The sequence below is a fragment of the Protobothrops mucrosquamatus genome, unplaced genomic scaffold, assembly GCF_001527695.2.
Source record: "Protobothrops mucrosquamatus isolate PMUCROS unplaced genomic scaffold, P.Mucros_1.0 scaffold233, whole genome shotgun sequence".
In the NCBI taxonomy this organism is placed as follows: Eukaryota; Metazoa; Chordata; class Lepidosauria; order Squamata; family Viperidae; genus Protobothrops; species Protobothrops mucrosquamatus.
This window is the reverse complement of record NW_015386584.1, coordinates 1,665,058-1,684,628: the sequence shown is the minus strand read 5'-3', so window position 1 is coordinate 1,684,628 and position 19,571 is coordinate 1,665,058. Positions and strand designations below refer to the sequence as shown.

Below are 19,571 nucleotides of genomic sequence, written 5' to 3'. Positions count from 1 at the left end.
TTTATAATTACCCGGTTCAGTTCAATATTGTAGTAAATCTTCTACTTGCAGGTCTACTTTTACCTATTTTTACTTTAGCTATTTTTCTAACAGGTAAGTTTAAACTTGAAATAAAGAAGCAAAATCCCTACCTCTTTGTAGAACTGATCTGAAACATTGGATATCGTATCAAGATTGCCATTCATAATTTTCATTAAAGAGTTTGGACTTTCTTCAGCCCTCAAAGATTCCTGGAAATAAAATGTGTACACAAAAAAGCTTCAGGATTGGACACAAGGATTTAAACTTAGACCTTTTAGCATGCAATTATTCCCAATTAGGTGCTTTAACAGTCTTTTTCGTCAAAGAACTTTCCTAGAAAACTTCACAATGTCTGTGAAACAACTAAGCAATATGTTGGTATATGAAATAAAATCTATATTACATTGGTCTGCAACTGAAAAACAAACTGATCAACATGAGATTTTAATTCAGCAAGATGTTAGTGAGACAACCTAATAATATTAAGTTACAGGTTCAACTGATGAATCTTGGAGAAACTGAATCTGTAATAACAATATTATTTGCCAGTGCTGTACAGTGTAAGTTTGCCAGTGCTGTACTGTGATCCAGATTATTCAGAGCTCACATAAGCACACACATAGCATATCTCCTTAAAACACCTTAAAACAGGGATGTCAAACTGCTGGCCCGCGGGCCGGATACGTCATGGCGAAACCGCACCCACCCCAATGCCGGCAATGGAAAAAAAGTTGCGATGTGTTGCGACACATCACGTGACGTTGTGAGTTTGACACCCCTGCCTTAAAACAAATCCATCTTTCTTGAGAATCAGAAATCAGTGATGAGGGAAAGGGCACTGGGAGCATACCACATATGCCCCCATTCATATATTGCACACTGCAAAATGTGAATGGATGCATATGTGGTGGCCCAATTACTAGAATGCAGTATTGCAGACTAACTCTGCCTACTGCCAAGAGTTTGATCCTGATCGGTTCAAGATTGATTCAGCTTTCCATCCTTCCACAGTTGTTGAAATGAGAACCCAGATTGTTGGAGGCAATATGCTGACATCTGTAAACCACTCAGAGAGTGCTGTAAAGCAATCACTATGGAGCAAGTATATAAGTCTAAGTGCTATTGCTATTGCATAGCTGCACGGCTAACTAGAAAACTGCCCCCCTTCCAGTTTTATTATAGAATATTTTGAAGATATTTTATAAAGGCAGTTAGATAAGTAATTAGATAAATAATAATAAACTAAATATAATATTGTTATGAATTATTATTAGTATCATCATCATCATTGAACATGAGGAATTCAGTATGTGAAATGTACAGGTCTCTTTCCATAGATAACACATAGATTTATTTTGATACACTTTGTATAGGGTTAGGGTTATGCTCCATAACCATAACACCTGACAGAATCAGCCCAGTTCCCAACCATGGCTTAATGGGTGGCAAGTTCAGAAGAGCTGATTCCATGGAAATATTTCTAATTAGAAACAATGTTTTATCATAGAAGGCATATGAACCAACCAAACCATACTTAAAATAGGCCAGTGGTAACCAATATATTAATCTTCAGCTATCTACACAATAATATAAACTGCAAAATAAAAGATAAGTAACAGCTTACACACCTTTAAATATTTTGTGGCATTTTCCAAGTCTGAAAGTGCTCCGTAAGGTGCCAAGATAGCACCAGTGAAGTTTACCAAAAGCATAGCTTTGCCAAAATTATCCAGATCATTCAACAATCGCCCTGTACAGTCATCATCACAAGCTAAAGAAAAAATTTCTAGATATTATTTTCAGCTTAATACACATATTTATATTGATGTGTACATTATTTTGTATACTCATGAACTAAACAGAAAGTGAAGAAATTCCAAAAACAAAGAAAGGAGAGAGGCAGCCCTAACATTTGTACCTCTTAAACAGATTATTTCATTGACTAACACAAGAGTGACAACTTTTGTGATATCTCTTTAGAGTCTCATGCTTGGGCTCCAAAAAAAATAAGGAAAAACACAACTTCAGAAACTCTTTCATGGTTAGATTATCATCATATACATAGTTACAATTTTTTCTCTGCAATACTCAGTACTTTAATTCATATATACTATATAGCATTTATCATTTTGACACTCATTCCTTCAGTTTCGGAAACATTTTTGGAATTCTTCATTGCCACTTTTCTTCTAATTATACTAAATAATATTCCAGGCAATTATGTATATGTTGAAAACTACCAGTTCCAACAGAGAATCTAGGGTAACTCTCTCACTGATGGAATTTACATTCATTCTTCCACTCTGCTTTCATTTCTCAATAATTTCTTATTCCCCAAATTTTGTTAGGTGGAAAACTTTGTCAAAACCATGTACAAAATCCAAATAAATATATTGAGTAGATATTTTTAAATGTATATCATTTTAATTCTTCTCTATATGTACATTTCTTTCTGTAGCTATTTCCTTTCTTCTCTCTACAGGAATACATACACTGATATTCAACAGCTTCATCTATTTAGTTGTTTCTATCCAAAACACAGAAAGCATTTTTTAAGAATGTTTCATGCTGCAATATCTTACAAACTGAATAATACTAAACAGCACTTAGTTCCCATTCCAGGCAAACTTCAACTTAAAAAGCAAAAGCAAAAATAAAAAATAAACCACTTACAAATACACTCATTCTCCACAAGAATGTGCCTTGAATCACATTGATCACACAACTGTCCTGTTACACCTTGCTTACAAACACATTGCCCAGAAGTATGATCACAGTGGTAATGGAGAGAACCATTTGGGCTGCACTGACATTGCTGACATTTGCCACCTGGTACTCTAGGATCTCCATAGTAACCTGGAGAACATCTAGAAAGAATCAAGACAAGTTAGCCTTTCTTGAATGTCTTGGTTAAAAAAAAAAGTTACCTTGAGATACCTTATCATAAAACCACAATGTCCTCTATTCTTTCATGATCTCCAGTCTTTTATTCCAGCATGCCACAAATCTCACAGTAGCCTGAGACTTAAACATACAATACATTCCCTATGTTGAAGGACGTTCTACATTCTATAGACCCTGCAAATGAATTCTGAGAAATCGGAAGGGTATGTACTTCTATTTTTTTATAGCATTACAGTCCTATTGAGAAAGTTTCAAATTAGGATTGGACCAGTGTAATATATAAAAAAGCAAAGGCATACTTTTGGACCGAATGATGGCACAATACAACACGTAGAATAGCCAATAAATCAGGTTTAACATGTCAATCACTAGGTGTTTATGTTAATACTTTAATTCTACATTGAATCAATATAACAGCAACTTGTTATCTACTACATTTCTAATAAGGTTAAGACATAGATTTTTCCATCCCTTTTGCCTAATGATGTCTAAATCAACTAAAATTAAGCTATGTCTATTCTTCTTAATGTAGGCACATTTGTTGCATAAGTTGTAATGAGCTGAATACCTTACCTTTCACAGTACTGCCCTTCATATCCAGTGACACAAGCATTGCAGTGGAAGTCCTTTATACCTTTTGCAACACATGTTGGACTAAAGCTTGAAGAACAAAAAAAAACCATTAGAAGGTCTAGGAGAAACATACTTATCCCCAGGGCTTTTTTTCTCATAGAACGCCCAGAACGGAGTTCCGGCACCTTTTGGGGATGGAACCTTGCAGGGTAGGCAAGGCGGGTTGTATGACGTGTGTGAGTTCCAGCACCTTTTTTTTTTTTTTTTTTTAGAAAAAAAGCACTGCTTATCCCAACTGGTATATAATTTTATTTATTAGATTTATATTGTTTTATTCAAGGGCTTAAGGAAATGGTCAGCCCTCCCCCCATTTTTCCCCCAATGAAAATAAATTGGACTGTCAGGGAGCTCCAATGGATGTGAGTGAACCTGAATCCCCCCCTCATTTTCACCCAAGCATCATAATTAGGTATGTAGGAATGTTCAACCATATTTCTTTTGATGCCTAAAAACTACAATTCCGGTACCATTCAATTCTACTAAGGCTTCAACATTATACATATAGATTCAGAAAAGTCTCACTAATTTCAATAAGGCTTATTCCTAGGTAAATAAGATTGTTGCTTAGCTATATTAATGCATAAATACAATTCTTTTCCTTGTTGCCTAATACTTAGTGTAGCCTAATGTTTTTCCAAAGTGTTGAACTGTTATATTTAATCATTGTGAAAGGCTGATGTAACCACAAGATCAAACACTAGGTTATAATAATGTCTACTGAATTATCTGACTAAGCCAAATTACAAATCCCATTTTAATCAGGGATTTTTTAAAAAAGGATAGAAACCGCCTAGAAATGTAGCTGTCAATAGCATCTATTATTGATGTAATACTCTATTAAGTATAATTATTAAGACACCCAGGTTAATACTTAGCTACCTTTCTGGGCTCATTCTTGGACATGCACAAAGTGAACAATCATTGATGGATCCTGTCACTTTGCCATAATAACCAGGAGCACAAATACTGCAGTGGTCACCAACTGTATTATCTCTGCAGTCCTAGGAAGCAATAATTCAGGAATTTTAAAATTTAAAAAAATTAAAAAGCTTTCAGTTTATGAATACACGGTGCTCTTACTAATTACTTAAAATGTCAAGAGATGGAAATGGCAGGCAATATATTCATTCCTTTAACTATAAAAAAAGATTGGTATTTATAGAAAACCAATGGAGTAAAACTATAGAAAATTATTGCCGTTTCAACATGGGTAATCCATGGAGTGAGAGTAATTAGTTCTGTTTATTTTAACATTCCTTGATGATTGCCCTAATTACTTCAAGCAATCTGAGTTATCTCCATCAGTGATTCATTTTTGATAATGTTAAATTCAAATTGTAAAATTTTAAATGGTTAGAGCCATGATGCTAACCTAAACTACTGCAGCACATTGCATAGAAAAAGTTATTTGGAATTCAGAGTATATCTTTAAGTTTCTCTGTTGTCTACAACACCTCTTGTTTCAATCCCTTCTTCCCTCTATTGGTTTCTTTCAGAGAATAACCTCTTATTCTGTGTTGCTTGTTTGTATTAGCTTTGTAAAGCTTCTTGTAAACCAGGTAAGATGCCTAAAAATAATCTTACAAAAGAACTAGTCCATGGTAATGTGGTAAAATTTGCAGCATGAATTTCATTAGATAGATGCCATTTTTACTATCTAAATATAAAGGCTGTACTTGAAGGGTTTGCGTTTCTAATTTTGGAAATTTATACTATTTTGATCATCTGATTTTTCAGCAGTCTTTTTTTACCTTGAATTATTTCATTTATTTTAAACATTCATATAACTGCCCATCTTAAAGCAAACAGCTCCCAAATATTGATACAAAAAATTATTTGTAGAAGTTTACATACCAAACACTTTCCTGTTTCTGGATCACAAACACTGCTGTGGTTATTGCACTGGCAGGGCATACATAATGAAACTACTAAGGGGAACACTTTTAGGTGTGCATTTCCATGCTTCTCCCTGTAGTATCCTGGTGCACAGTCCTACATAGAAAAGAGCTTTATTAACATGGTAAACTTATTTTTAAATAAGGCATTTAAGGTATGACAAGATGTTACCTTAAAATATTTTTCCCCACTAAGACATACCATACCTGACAGGAGAGTCCTGCATAACCTCCAGGACACAGGCATTTTTCAATGTGGTGAGCTTGTTCTTTGGCCAAGGGCATGTGATCAGCTTTCATTGCAATTTCCATGGAGATATTTGAGATTCTAAAAAGTGTTCCATAAAAACAAAGTAAAAATGAGGCAATCTTCATTTATCAGACAAGAGATGAAAACTGCTTGTTATTTCCTACCAATTGGGATGGCTTCTGCAAATATTTTAGTCAGAGCTATAGGTTACAAAACTAAATGGCAGAAATAAATTTCAAAACACAAGGTTTGGTTTCTAAGGTACTAGCAGGTAAATAAAAATTAATAAAAACTTAGACAAATGGCCCTCCTGGCTAGACTTTTCTGGAGGTTTTCATTCCAAAATATTTAGAAGCATCAGAAGGGCAAGGCTGCTCGGCATATCAGATCCTGTGATGATAATAATAATAATAATAATAATAATAATAATAATAATAATAATAATAATAATAATAATAAGTATGATAGTCATTAGGTGTGCCCATTAAAGTTTCTCCAAATATGCACTAATAATTTTTCAAACAAAGAATTGCTAAACTGTGTATTGATTCACATGGGATTACATGAATCCGCACTATAAACTGCATTTCATCATGCTGCATTCAGAGTTTCTCCTAAAAAGTACTGATTTTCAGAAACATTTTTATAAGTATAACCATCAAAAACAACCCAAAGTAATTTTATACCATATTTATATTTATGTATATTGAACAGTAATACAGAGGTGGCCAAAACTGTGGAAACCTTTTGGGAAAAGTGTACAGTAGAAATGCCACCTTTGGTTAAGTTTCCACCAATTTTTCTTCTAATTTCTTTATAACTGTAGACTTGTTCACTTAATAATAATATTTTACCTCACTTTCTGGGCAACCAGTCAACTCTTTGCACCATTACTTTAATTTTATTACGTTTTACAAGCTCACTAAATGAAAGAACACAAAAAAATCCCAACTTGATAGCGATCACATAACACACTGACAAATGTCCTCCTCTCAGCTTCAATACATGACATCAATAACTGAATCCTACTGTGATCTGATTGGCTCATTGCCAAAACAAGATGACACCTGATTGGCTCTCTAAACACTCATGCTCATTGGCTACAATCAGATGAAGGAAAGCTACCTGATATCAACCTGAGCAAGTTGTGCTTCCTTTTTCTGGTTATTTGGCTATAACTTTTCATAGAATACAGTACAGATAATTGAACAAACTTTGTTGCATTACATTCTTGATTAAATTAACTTTCCATTGATATATAATTTTATAGTACTACTCCCAATAAAAAGTGGTGTTATTAGCCATCAAACCTCAAAAATATACTTTTCTCAAAAGGTTTCCACAATTTTGGCCACTACTGTGTGTGGTGAACTAATAAGATGGCTCTATTATTATTACCCATTATTTTTTAAGCTGCATTTTATAGTTTTTAATATTTTTAATAATAGTAGTTATTTGAGAACTCTTGTTTTTTAACTTTGTTATATACTACCCAATCACTTGTTTTATGACATGGATGGCTATATGAGTTAGTTAGTTAGTTAGTTAGTTAGTTAGTTAGTTAGTTAGTTAGTTAGTTAGACAGACAGACAGACAGACAGACAGACAGACAGACAGACAGACAGACAGACAGACAGACAGACAGACAGACAAATGAATATCAAAGTTTTAGCACTTCACCTGCTTTGTTGCAATCCTTGACCATATGAAGCCTTGATAAGAATATATTCAATATGGCTCAGAACTGACATGAAGTCAGAATGTGAAATAGATTCATCTGAAACAGCATTAAAGTATTTCCAGGTATTCTGTTAAAGACAAGAAAAATATAAACATAAATTAATTACAAACAGTTAATAACATGTACTTGTTTAATGAAATTGCTTTTATTTTTTTGTGTATAAGTATTCCTCATTTAGTGACCACAAATGGGGCTGGCAACTTTGTCAGCACTGCGATCGTCTTTATGATCTTACTTCAGCTTTCCTATGCTTTACAAATCTGCAAAGGTCATAAATGCAAGGATTGCTTATAAAGTTCCTTTTTTATCACTGTGGTAATTGTAAATGGTCACTGAATGAGCATTATCAATATTGGCCTCAACACCTTAGCTGCAAAATTAATTATACATAAAATGTAAAGTGCTTCTCCATTTAATAAAGCTGATCATAAGAACTAGTCATGACACTTCCCTAATTAAATCTTCACTGGCTTTAAGAGCCCAGTGGAGTAAAATTAATAACCTGGAGAAACAAACATACTGTAAATTAAGCATTTTCTAAATTACTATGCTAAATCTGAAAGATGTTGAAAGTCATTTTCAGAGACAGATGTATCCTGACAAGGCTCTAAGGAGCAAGGGTGATGCAAGAAAATCTCTTCTGCTCAAAGGATAGTAGATACCTCTATTGCAGTGGTTCTCAACCTTTTTAATGCCGCAACCCCCAACTGGTCGTAAGTCGAGGACTAAACCGGTCGTAAGTTGAGGACTAAATCGGTCGTAAGTCGAGGACTAAACCGGTCATAAGTCGAGGACTGCCCAACCGGTCGTAAGTTGAGGACTTTCCCTGCCCGGGAGTGCCGCGCATGCGTGGTTCCGTCCCCTGCGCCGGCCGAGGCGTAGCTGGCAAGCGGCAGAGACGGAGCAGGCCGACCACCAGCTGGCCCAGCTCAAGGGAGGTAAGGCACCCGCCGGAAAAGGGGAAAAAAATGGCGGACAGCCTTGCTTGGCGACCCCCGTGAAATGGTCGATCGACCCCAAATGGGGTCGCGACCCATAGGTTGAGAACCGCTGCTCTANAAGTACTATTGTTAAGCAATGACTATAATAACATTTTTGCCCTCTTCAAGTCATAAAGTTTCCACATTCCAGATTGAAAACCATATTCTTTTTATTCTGATGTTGCTCAGCAAGAAGTCTTTCAGTAATGTTTGTGCAATAATTTCCAAACCAATTCTGATATTTGTATTCCACTTTTGGTTCTGGGACAGTTTATGCATGTATGTATGTATTATGTATGTGTGTACATATAGTATGTATGTATATATAATTTTTAATACACATTTATTATTAAAAACAATTCTAGAATGATTCTGGTTTACAATCTTGGATAGAACATTAGCTCCTCAAGGTGGGTTTCATTCACAGTTTCTACATGTTTCCAATCAAATATGTGAAAGAGAATAAGGACATTTTTCTTGGACATTTTAATATGTCACATGACAATATCATACAACTTATGTTATAAAAGATAGATAATCTGAAGAGAAATGCCTGGTGATGTTTCGATTTTTACAAAAAAAAAAGTAAAGAGCAAACAAAGCCACTGTGAGCAAAGACTCTAGATACATTTCTACATATATAACCAAAATTTTAGTCTCACCTCCATCATTAGTATCTCTTCATCTTGCCATAATCCATTTTCTGGAGCAGGAACATCCACGTAGATGACCTGTTTCCTAGGGTGACCTCCTTTAATCAGAACTTGTGGTTCAAGATTTGCAGTTCCAAGACCATCCAGAGCATAAAAAGCTACTGAATATTTCAATTTCCCACCATATGCCATGAGCTGTTTTGATAAGTAATTATATTGTTAATTTGAGATATTTTTGAAGTATTTTCACTAAAATCTAGGTCAGCAGCAGACCATCTTTTTCCCCAGGGTCTGCTCCAAAATCTGATCTCCAGAATCATCTCTTTTCTCCTAATACTTTCATATATTGACTTCATTTACAAATCAAGCAAGAATTTCTTATTTACAATATAGTCAATATAATTGGGTTTTGTTTTTTGCTTTTCATTAACCATAATTTCTTGTGTCATCTGAATCAAGAACTATAATCAATGTGCCTTAATATTCAGTTTAAAAAAGTCATTTCAGGACTCTAAGATTTCAAACGGATATTTTTAAAACAATCTAAAGTTAACAATTGTATGTCTTTCTGGAAAAGTAAAAGTATAACTTTACAAGCTTCTCCATAGGTGAGAAAATGAGGTGAAGAACTATGTTGCGATATAATATAATTTGGTGAAAACAGTTAAAATCTTATTTTAACATTTGTTACAATAACATAGGTAACTCAACAATCTCCAATACTAGTTGACATCCTTGCTTCTGGATTTGCTGGGAGATCATTTCATTCTTTCTCTACCTTTTAGTTGTTGTCACCTTTTAGTCACCTGCTTTCATTATTTGCTTGCTTTCAACAGCAATTCTTTCTATTACCATATTCTTAGCAAATAGAAGATCCTAAACCAGAATTCCTAAACTTTTTGCCATCACACCTCCCTTTAGTGAAATCTTAATATACATAGCTTCCCTAAAAATTGAAACACAAGCATGAATGTAATAAATAATGAAAACAATACAATGAAACCTTAGGAAAGGTAGATTATTGTAACAATGTACAACTAAAAGATCTGCCATTCCTTTCAACTGGGTCTGCACATCTCCAGGTGAAGTACAGCTCGCAGTGTAGGAAACCTTGCCCCTAAAACATACTCATTTTCGTTTATAGTACTTTGAAATCCAAGTAGCAATTTTGTTAAACAACTATCAACAATTCACACAGCTAGGTCAGCATCAATTCAGAGTGAGCAAACCAGGGCATTTTACTGGTGACAGTACAAGCTGCAGCCCCAGTTATATGTCACAGTCTCTGTTTCTGAATGTTCACTCAGATTTTAGATTCTATTGAGTCTAGTATCTTTCAAAATTCTGCAAGCAGCCTTACATATATTATGTGGTCTCAAAAAACAAAGGTATAGAAAATTTTAATAATTTTGCTGTGAACAGAAAATACAGAAAAATAAACATTTACCTGGTTTCCCTGGAACTGATCTGGTAATTTCCAGTAAAAGGGTTCTGCATTCAAGTGTTGGTGGACTGTTGCCGCATCTATTACGATGTCTGGAAATTGGGAAAATACACCTTCACTTGTTCCAGTAAAGTTACTGAGAGAAACCACGGATAATAGTTCCTGTTCTGGAGTCAGTGTTACCTGCAATACCAAACCAACAGGTTATTCATTTTCATAAAATGTATTACTGAACATATGGTCTCAGACTAAGAAAGATTTCACATGCTTCCTGAAAATAACTAATCCATCACCCATCCTTTGAAATTTGGGAGCACTTACATTAATGCACCTTACATTTTGCATTAGCATTAAGCTACTTATAAGTTGAATACACAATTTTCTTTAATCTTTTATATTTTTATCCCCCTTTCTCTAGATATATAACAAGCTGAAGCTAAGGATGCAGGAAAAACAAAAACAAAAAGAAATGAAACTTAGATGAGTTATATTGCCTAGACCAGGGGTAGGCAACCTTGGCTCTTTTATGACTCATGGACTTCAACTCCCAAAATTCCTGAGTCAGCAATTCTGGGAGTTGAAGTCCATGAGTCATAAAAAAGCCGAGGTTGCCTACCCCTGGCCTCGACAAAAGGCAGTGGTTGATTTTGAGGAATGCACAAAAAATCCTACAGAGAAACAATGCAAAATAATATAAACATGCCTGCTCCTGAAATGCATATAAATAAGTACAACATTATTATTATTTATCATTTACTTAAGGTTGGTATTCACCTTTCAATCAATCAAGGCAGCTTACAACACATTTTAAGAAATTTGTAGCAGCAAAGTAAACTAGTCTGTAGTTGGAAACATTGAAATCAATAAAATAAAATAACTAAATTAAATTCTTGATAGCAGGAAAATTCTAAACACAAAACTAGGAAACATTCAGACTCTGCTAAACATTCTGGTGTCTTCCCACCCTAGCTGCAATCCAAACAGTTGACAAAAACAGGTGTGATTAAGTTAGGAAGAAATTAGGAGTATAGCAAGAGAAAAAGATAAGTACACTTTACTAACCGGAACTCGTGCGTAGCCTTCAACTTCTGTACAGAATTCTGTCATCCCAGAACAAAAGCAAGGGATGCATCCCAAAGGATTAATAGCATGTAGCGCAAAGGTCCCGCTTTTGCATTCATTGCAGTGCAATCCAAAGACATTTTCCTGAAGCAAGATGAGATCATTATCAGCCTTGTGGCTTGAACAATAGTATTTTTTTTCTAGCTTTACTGGTGCGTGGACAATAATTATAGGTATCGAGTATGTATAATTCTATAAGATATCTATAGAAGCTTGCATTTATTCCCTATGTAACCTATGTTCTACCCAATTCACTTCCCGATGAGGACTCTGCCTCACTTTAAAGAAAACGCTGAACTTCTATGATCATAGTAAATATATTTATGGCTCAGTTCGGGTGTATCTAAACTGGAAAAAAAACTTTTTCTCCTTTTAATGGTGATGCTTGAAAGAGCTTTAGGTCATTTTTTGTTCCCTTAATTACTTAGCTTCAGCAGATTTCTTAAAGAGGGATAGCTCCTTTGCTTAGGGTCTTGTTGGTTTCCTCCTGTCTTTCACAAGATATGTAGCATGAGATTGTTTGGGGTTTTTCTCTTTCATGCCCTTTTTGACATAATCGAAAACTGAATAGAAAATTTTGGTTTTTTGCAGAAGTGCCTTTACAATGCTTCCCAATTCCTGCTGTTTCAAAAGATTATCAAGACTTTAGACTCTCTCTCTCTCTCTTTCTCTCTTTCTCCTACAGCATACAACCATGATTAAAAACTTTATGAAAATCCTAATAGGCCAATTATTTATCTTATTATCCTATACCTTGCAAACACACACACCGGTTTCTTCTTCGCAGCTGCAGATTTCTTGATTGCACATCTCTGCTTTACTCCCACGCACATCACAGTCACAAGGAACACAATCAGGATAGTCCCTGTAACCCAAAGCACACACAGCACACCTGTCTCCTCCGTATCCTTGTTTACACTGGCACTGAGAAGTCAGTTGGTCACATTGAAGACTGAGGGAACCTAAATGACTACAATTACAAGCCTGAAAAAAAAAATTATAGAAACATGTAATTTGAAAAAGCTACTTTTTGCAGTCATTAAGATAAGTCACCAGTATTGCTTTTTTTTTACAAGACCATTTGTTTGTTTTGCTATAAGAAAGAGAAATACAGTTACTACTTTAAAAAGTTGTGTCAAAATAATTTACTAGTAAACCTTTGTAGTGAAATTGTAGTGACTTTAGAATGCAATAAACCTGACTGTAATGAAATAGAGAGAGGGAAAATACAATTTCTTGAATTGCTCCATTCAGTAAAATTCAAATTGTGAATCTAAAATGTAATTAGGTAAGTTCAGAAAGTTTCAGAAAACATCAAAGCACGTTGGTTGCTATACATTATCAACTAAATTATAGTAATTGTATTATGGTTTAATAGACAAATTGCTGTTTTATACAGTATTTCCAATACAGGTTTTAAATAAGAAGCTGTAGTATATTACAAAAATGTGAAAAAAATGAACTAAGAGTCAAATTCCTCTATACAATCTTTTATATTATAGCCAAAAGTGCAATGGATTGTAACAGCAATATTCCTTACAATTCAATTAGTATTTTAGAGAATAATTTAGAACTCTAGTAATTGAGATATTTACATTTGTATTGTCTAAAATTTTAATCAGCGAAAAGAAAAGTTGCTATTGACCATTTTTACCAGAAGGATTCTCTGCTGAAAATTTGATTTGATTAATTCAGTCACATCTCATCAGTAAAATGTTATATTTATTAAGTGGCATGCCACAATATAGTGTGTTATGGACCTAGAATATAATTTTGGCTTGACCATTTTATAAACAGAATGCATTCCAACTATTATGAGTATCTACCATTAAAAGGAGCATTTAGGAAGCTCTGATATAGATTAGAAGTACAGAAGTCTGAGCAAGTAAGGATTTTTAAATATCCAGCTGTGGTCTTGTGAGCTCAAAAAAGTCTTGCTATTCTAATTGTTTTCATACCCCAGCCAGGAGATATAACTTCTCAATTCAAACTATTTACAGTACAAATCTCAATTAAAACCTTGACCAAAATATAGGCTAAGGGCAGTGCTTCTGACTCCAAAGTATCTAGAGTAATTCTGAGGTAAGGATTAGCCAGATGAGCAATGCAGTAAGAGCTTAATTATTAATTTTTAATTATTGATGTTAATGCTATCATTTTCCCATCAGGTTAATCACATTTCTGTTATAATTTTTTTACCTAATAATTTTCAGTTCTCTTGAACTCAACCACTTTTTAAAAAATATTTATTACTCATATCTTGTCTATTGATTTTTTATATCCCCTTGATTTTTAGGTATTATTTTAATGAGACAGGTTTCTCTAAAAATTTTATCTAAAAATACAGTTTAAATACTCCAAGTGGAAACAAGCTCATTGATTGTCCTATTTTAATAAAGGTTTATCCTCAGAACCAGATATAATAGCTTGCACCTTTATATGGGAGATTTAATAAAGTTACCTAATTACTTGAATCTACACTTGTCACAATAGTTTGATTGAATCTATTCTCCTCCATGTGGTACCACACTGCTGTTTCTATAATTATACTCAAAAACACACATTTTTCCTGCATTGTTACATGCTCCAGGATTTCTAAGAAATCTTACATTAATTTTCTTTCATCAGGTAAGAAAAACCTTATTATACACAATGTAGTAACATTTTGTACAGCAACTATGAATGTGCCCAAACAATTGATCTACAAGAATCACGTCTTTGTATTTGCACCAATTTTTGATCATGTATACACTATCAATCACAACTTAATATTTTAGATTGTTAAATTTTTTAAAACAATTTATTTTTATATCCTGAATTTAATGCACTGTAGACTGAATTTCTATTTTTAGAATTCATTTATATTTTAATGTTTTTTCTTAATCTTAAGAATTAGTTTTAGTCTTATTATTATTATTATTATTATTATTATTATTATTTATTTATTTGATTTATATCCCGCCCTTCTCCCAACGGGACTCAGTGCTACATTATTTTACTTACACCCAAGTATTTCATGGCTTATATGATAGTTTTTATCTTGGTTTACCCTGGTAATCAATCTGTCTGTCTATCATCTGGCTATCTATTTAGATGCATTAAAAAGAAAAAGGAAATGTATCCGAAATAACACATGGTGAAAAGAAACCTAATATGTAGAGCAGGGGTGTCAAACTGCCGGCCCACAGGCCAAACGCGTCACGAGGAAACCGTGCCCACCCCATTGCCGGCAATGGGGAAAAAGTTCCGATATGTCGTGTGATGTCACGAGTTTGACATTCTGATATAGAGTTTTATATAAAAATAAATCATTACATTTCATTCAACTTTACTTTTATAACAGATCACAACAAGCACATTACCTTGCATCCCTTTTCTGTATCATGACCCCAGAAATTTTCTTCACAAAGTTCACATTTTTCTCCAGTTGTATGAGGAGAACAAATGCATTGTCCCGAATCTTTATCACATGTATTGTGAGTATGAGCACAATCACAAGCTGAAATTAGGGCAGGAGAGAAACAAGTAAACTAGAAGAATTATTAGTTGATTTTTTTAAATCTAGGATTTAAGAATTCTAAAAGTCAGTGCCAATCCTAACATTTATTTTCCAATTTTTACTAAAAGAAATTTCTTTCTTTCCTTTCACTATTGTGCCTATATCAAGTAAATGTTTTTGTAATTAAATGTGATGCTTTTTTCAGTTTTTTTAATTATCTAATCTTTTCCATCTGTATTTACTGTTAAAATGGAATGATTTCATAATATAAGAGACAGAGAGAGAGAGGCAGAGAGGAAGAGATAGAGTCAATTTGGTGTAGTGATTGGGGTGCTGGTCTAGAAACTAGGAAACTGTGAGTTCTAGTCTTGCCTTTGGCACAAAAACCAGCTGGATGGCTTTAGGTCAGTCACTTTCTCTCAGCCTAAACCACCTCACAAAGTTGTTGTCATGGGAAAACTAGGAGGAGAAAATAATATTAAGTATGTTCACTGCCTTGAGTTACTTATAAAGTAGTAAAAATCTAATTAATAAATATAAAATATCTAATTAATAAATATAAAATCTAATTAATAAATATAAAATAACTACACTGTATATAAGGATCGAAAAACAGGTTAGATAGCATAATTCATGTTAGTGATAACATGAATATCTTCGAAGAGGCATTTTACATCACTTTGGTATCCTTGTTTGCAGCTTCAGGGGCAATTGGCTGCTTTCACTTTTAGAGCAACTTTAGTTATTGCATGATTGGTTTATGAGCTAAAACTTACGTTTGCAACCACCATCCTGAAATGCATAAAACCCTGGAGCACAATGATCACACTTGTCTCCAGCCACTCCTAGTGCACAGCGACACTGTCCTTCCTCATTACAATCTTCTGCAGCTGAGCCAATTTTACTGCAATGGCAGAGAAGGCAACTAGCTGTAGTACTTAGGCCATAATAACCAAACTGTAAGAAAGAAAAAAAAGGGGGGGAAGCATTTGGGTACTTTTTAAATCATTCCCCTCCTCTTCCTGTTTTTCCTATTCTTTTAATACCACATTTGCTATAGATTCTTGCTGTTCTCTTTGGAAGCACATTAGAAAGGAGTGGTTTTTCACTCTACTTTTTACAGCACAAAGAAATGTAAAATGGTCTAGGATTCATCTAATCAAAAAAGAATAATGAACATTTTAACAGTCAACTATCTACTAATGTCTATCAAAATGTAGAAACACATTAAGATCAAGTTGATTAGACAAAGCCAATTAAATGCTAATGTCATAAATTCAACATTTAGAGGGAAATTGAAAAAGTACTATCTTTTATTAGCATATAAACAGCTCCTTAAACATGTTAGCTATTTCATATTTTGATAGCTATAATTTGCAAGTGTTGATAACATGAAACTACTTTCAAAGGTATAGTTTAGGTTAGTGAGATAAAAAGCTTGTTTCATTCGTAATTAATGCCAGATCCTCTGGCTGAATAATTTTAGCCTTTATATTTTTAACCCATGGTTCAATTCTAAAACATGACCAGAGGACAGGACACTATGATAATGAAGAGTTTGATTACACCAATCCAAGCATGCCTTTCTGGAGCTGAGCAGGACATCTTTTTTCTATTTTGCTCTATTTAGTTTCCTAATTTTCAATTACTATGAAAAAAACTAAAGTTTAATGATAAACAGATACTTCAATTATCTGAAGCTTTATCTCTATCCAACAGCTTTATTGCATTCACACAGACAGTATAGCTATCATTTTAAAAGTTCATTTTTTTCAATCAATTAGATTTATAAAACTGATCTCAGAATTCCTTGAAGGCTGGGAAAGATGGTTTTATCTCTTTCCCATCATTCCTGCCTTGCAGATGCCAGCTGTATTTGGAGTAAAGAAAAGAGACAGATGTAAATTGTGTAGGGTGATGAGAAGGTTCTATTCCCCAAGATCTCTGGAACTAAAATTAGGACAGTCTGTTATGACCCCTCAGTATGACTTCAATCACAAACAAAATCCCATTTTTTTTTGTATCATATTAGTTTGATTTTGTCTTTTACTGATTATGAATTACATCCAGATCATTTCACTGTTATACTGAAATTTAAATATATGTATGTACAGTAGGTAGTAAAAACATAATGTGTTAGTAACATAACTGCTGTTTTTTACCAAGCATTTATCACATCTCTTCCCGACTACATTAGCTTTGCATTGGCAGAGGCCAGTTTCATGATGACAGATGCTGGAAACAGAGCCATTTATGTCACATTCACAAGCTTAGATATAAAAAGAACAAAGAGAAAAGATGAATATTATTGTGAGAAAATACACAGTAGTAATTATAACGTGTTTTTTTTCCAAATAAAATGTAAAATTCAATTCTTACTTTTCTATAGTCTAGGCATTATTATTTTAAATTTATATCGTTGGAACAAGAAATTAATGTTACAATCCAAAGAATTCCAACTGTAACTGGAAAGTATTTCTACTCAAAGTCTATGAAAAGTTCACACAGAACATCAATTCAAAACAAGATATGATACCTCCAATGAATGTGTTAAGTACCAGGGAACCAAATGGGTTTATCAAGTCAAAATGGCTGTGTTCAACTTACAAATACTTTATATTTAATTGACCAAGAGGAACTCACCATAACAATGTTTGTTGGTCACTGCATCCCCATAATAGCCATCAGCACACCTCTCACAGTGACGTCCTACAGTATTTCCAATACATTTCAAACATTCCCCTGTAACTGAGTGACAGTGGCCATCTTCCAGTGGGTTTACATTGCCATTACAGTCACAAGGAAGGCATGGTTTTTCTGGCACTAAAGGATTGCCATAATATCCATTTGCACATCTGCACATAACACAGGACAATTGTATCAGAGTAAAAGTCTGTTTTTTATGCCACCCATCTGACTGATGCAGTGAATATGTTCAGTTAAAAAGTCTACAATCATATTCCTTATTTTCATAATTTGGATCTATTATGCAAAAAGAAAAACCATTATAGATATTATCATTGTCAATATACTATTCTTGACAAAGTTATAAAAACTGCAAAAGATGGATCAATACAGTAACAACAGCACTTCCAGGGAAGAAATGGCAAACTGCAGACAGCTCTGCTAAAAGTAGAGCCGATGACTGCAGAGCTGACAATAGACCAACTTGTCATAATTCATCTCCATTTCTGGACAGGACTTGAAATCACCCACAGATGCTCCATATAGTTGTTCTTCACAAGGAGACCAGAAGATAGTCTTCTCTGGGGAAGTTTAGAGCTCTGGGTGATGAGGGAATAGTAATCTTTTTGCTCAAACCACAGTTGGCGCTTTCAAAAGAACACTATGTTTCCATGCTTTTTTTTCTAATTACTTTCAGAAATTGCTGCTTAACTGCTTTTCAGTTATTAATAACTTTTGGATCAACAATCAAGCTGATTGTTATTGTTACCTGACTAACAACAATTTCTGCTACTACATACCTTTCACATCTGGCTCCTGCATAACCTGGAGAACATTCATCACAGACAACTTCACCTCTGTTATCCAAATGACAAGTAGGACTGAAACTAAAAATAAATAACTTAAGAATTATGTGGTAGATTATATAAAGTTAATACATCAAATGAATGCACAGTTAATGACTGCACAATATAATAATTAGAGCAGGGGTCCTCAACCGTGACAATTTTAAGACTTGTGGACTTTGCTGGCTGAGGAATTCTGGGAGTTGAAGTCCGCAAGTCTTAAAGTTTCCAAGGTTGAGGACCACTGAATTAGGGGATACAGGAGAATACAATCATTGTTCAATTCTATATGTGCCTATTCAGAATCAAGCCCTACTCGTTACTGTTTCAAATTGTATTACACTTGTGTAAGTGTATACACAATTTCTTTCTTAGCTACATGTGTGTCTTTCCACATAAACAACTTTACAGTACCTGAAAGATTCAGTATTTAGGAGAGGAAAAACTTTTAAATCCCTTAAAAGATAAACCTTTCCAAAATACCTGAAACAATTTACTGGATTGCTACCAGTCACTTGGAAAGCATAAACTATTATTATCTATATAAATAAGAATGTAAATGTTCGTTTGTTCAAAATCTTAAATCTCAGAAAGTTCTTCCCCAATTGCTTTGAAATTTTCACACAACGTTGCATTCGAATATGCGCGTGTTTTTATATGCCTATATTATATAGATGTCACATCTGTGACAGGTAAAAACATGCTTTTTTTGAAAAACAGCACCATCTGTTGGACGTAAAAGCAACACACGCTAACCAGACTGAGCCACAGCAATGCGTGGCCGGTACAGCTAGTTATTTATATAAATAGAAAAATGCTAGCAGATTTTCTTTTAGTATTAGCAGCACACAACACTACTTTTCAAGAAGGGCTACGTTTTAACAAAGAAAAACATACTT

At 34.0% G+C, this 19,571-nt stretch overlaps 1 protein-coding gene across 1 annotated transcript in view; it reads right to left on the bottom strand.

Annotated features, from left to right (window-relative positions):
• The window catches only part of LAMA1 (laminin subunit alpha 1), a 95,470-nt gene that overhangs the window by 32,782 nt on the left and 43,117 nt on the right, over nt 1-19,571 (bottom strand). The window contains exons 18-34 of the mRNA XM_029283793.1: nt 18,628-18,714; nt 17,786-17,997; nt 17,305-17,411; nt 15,919-16,099; nt 15,006-15,142; nt 12,397-12,627; nt 11,584-11,727; nt 10,525-10,704; nt 9,087-9,272; nt 7,384-7,511; nt 5,661-5,781; nt 5,413-5,550; nt 4,438-4,559; nt 3,499-3,585; nt 2,695-2,888; nt 1,650-1,792; nt 132-230 (exon numbers count right to left, since the gene is read on the bottom strand). Coding sequence (XP_029139626.1) covers nt 132-230; nt 1,650-1,792; nt 2,695-2,888; nt 3,499-3,585; nt 4,438-4,559; nt 5,413-5,550; nt 5,661-5,781; nt 7,384-7,511; nt 9,087-9,272; nt 10,525-10,704; nt 11,584-11,727; nt 12,397-12,627; nt 15,006-15,142; nt 15,919-16,099; nt 17,305-17,411; nt 17,786-17,997; nt 18,628-18,714 — 2,497 coding nt within the window. The remainder of the gene's footprint in view (nt 1-131; nt 231-1,649; nt 1,793-2,694; nt 2,889-3,498; nt 3,586-4,437; nt 4,560-5,412; nt 5,551-5,660; nt 5,782-7,383; nt 7,512-9,086; nt 9,273-10,524; nt 10,705-11,583; nt 11,728-12,396; nt 12,628-15,005; nt 15,143-15,918; nt 16,100-17,304; nt 17,412-17,785; nt 17,998-18,627; nt 18,715-19,571) is intronic.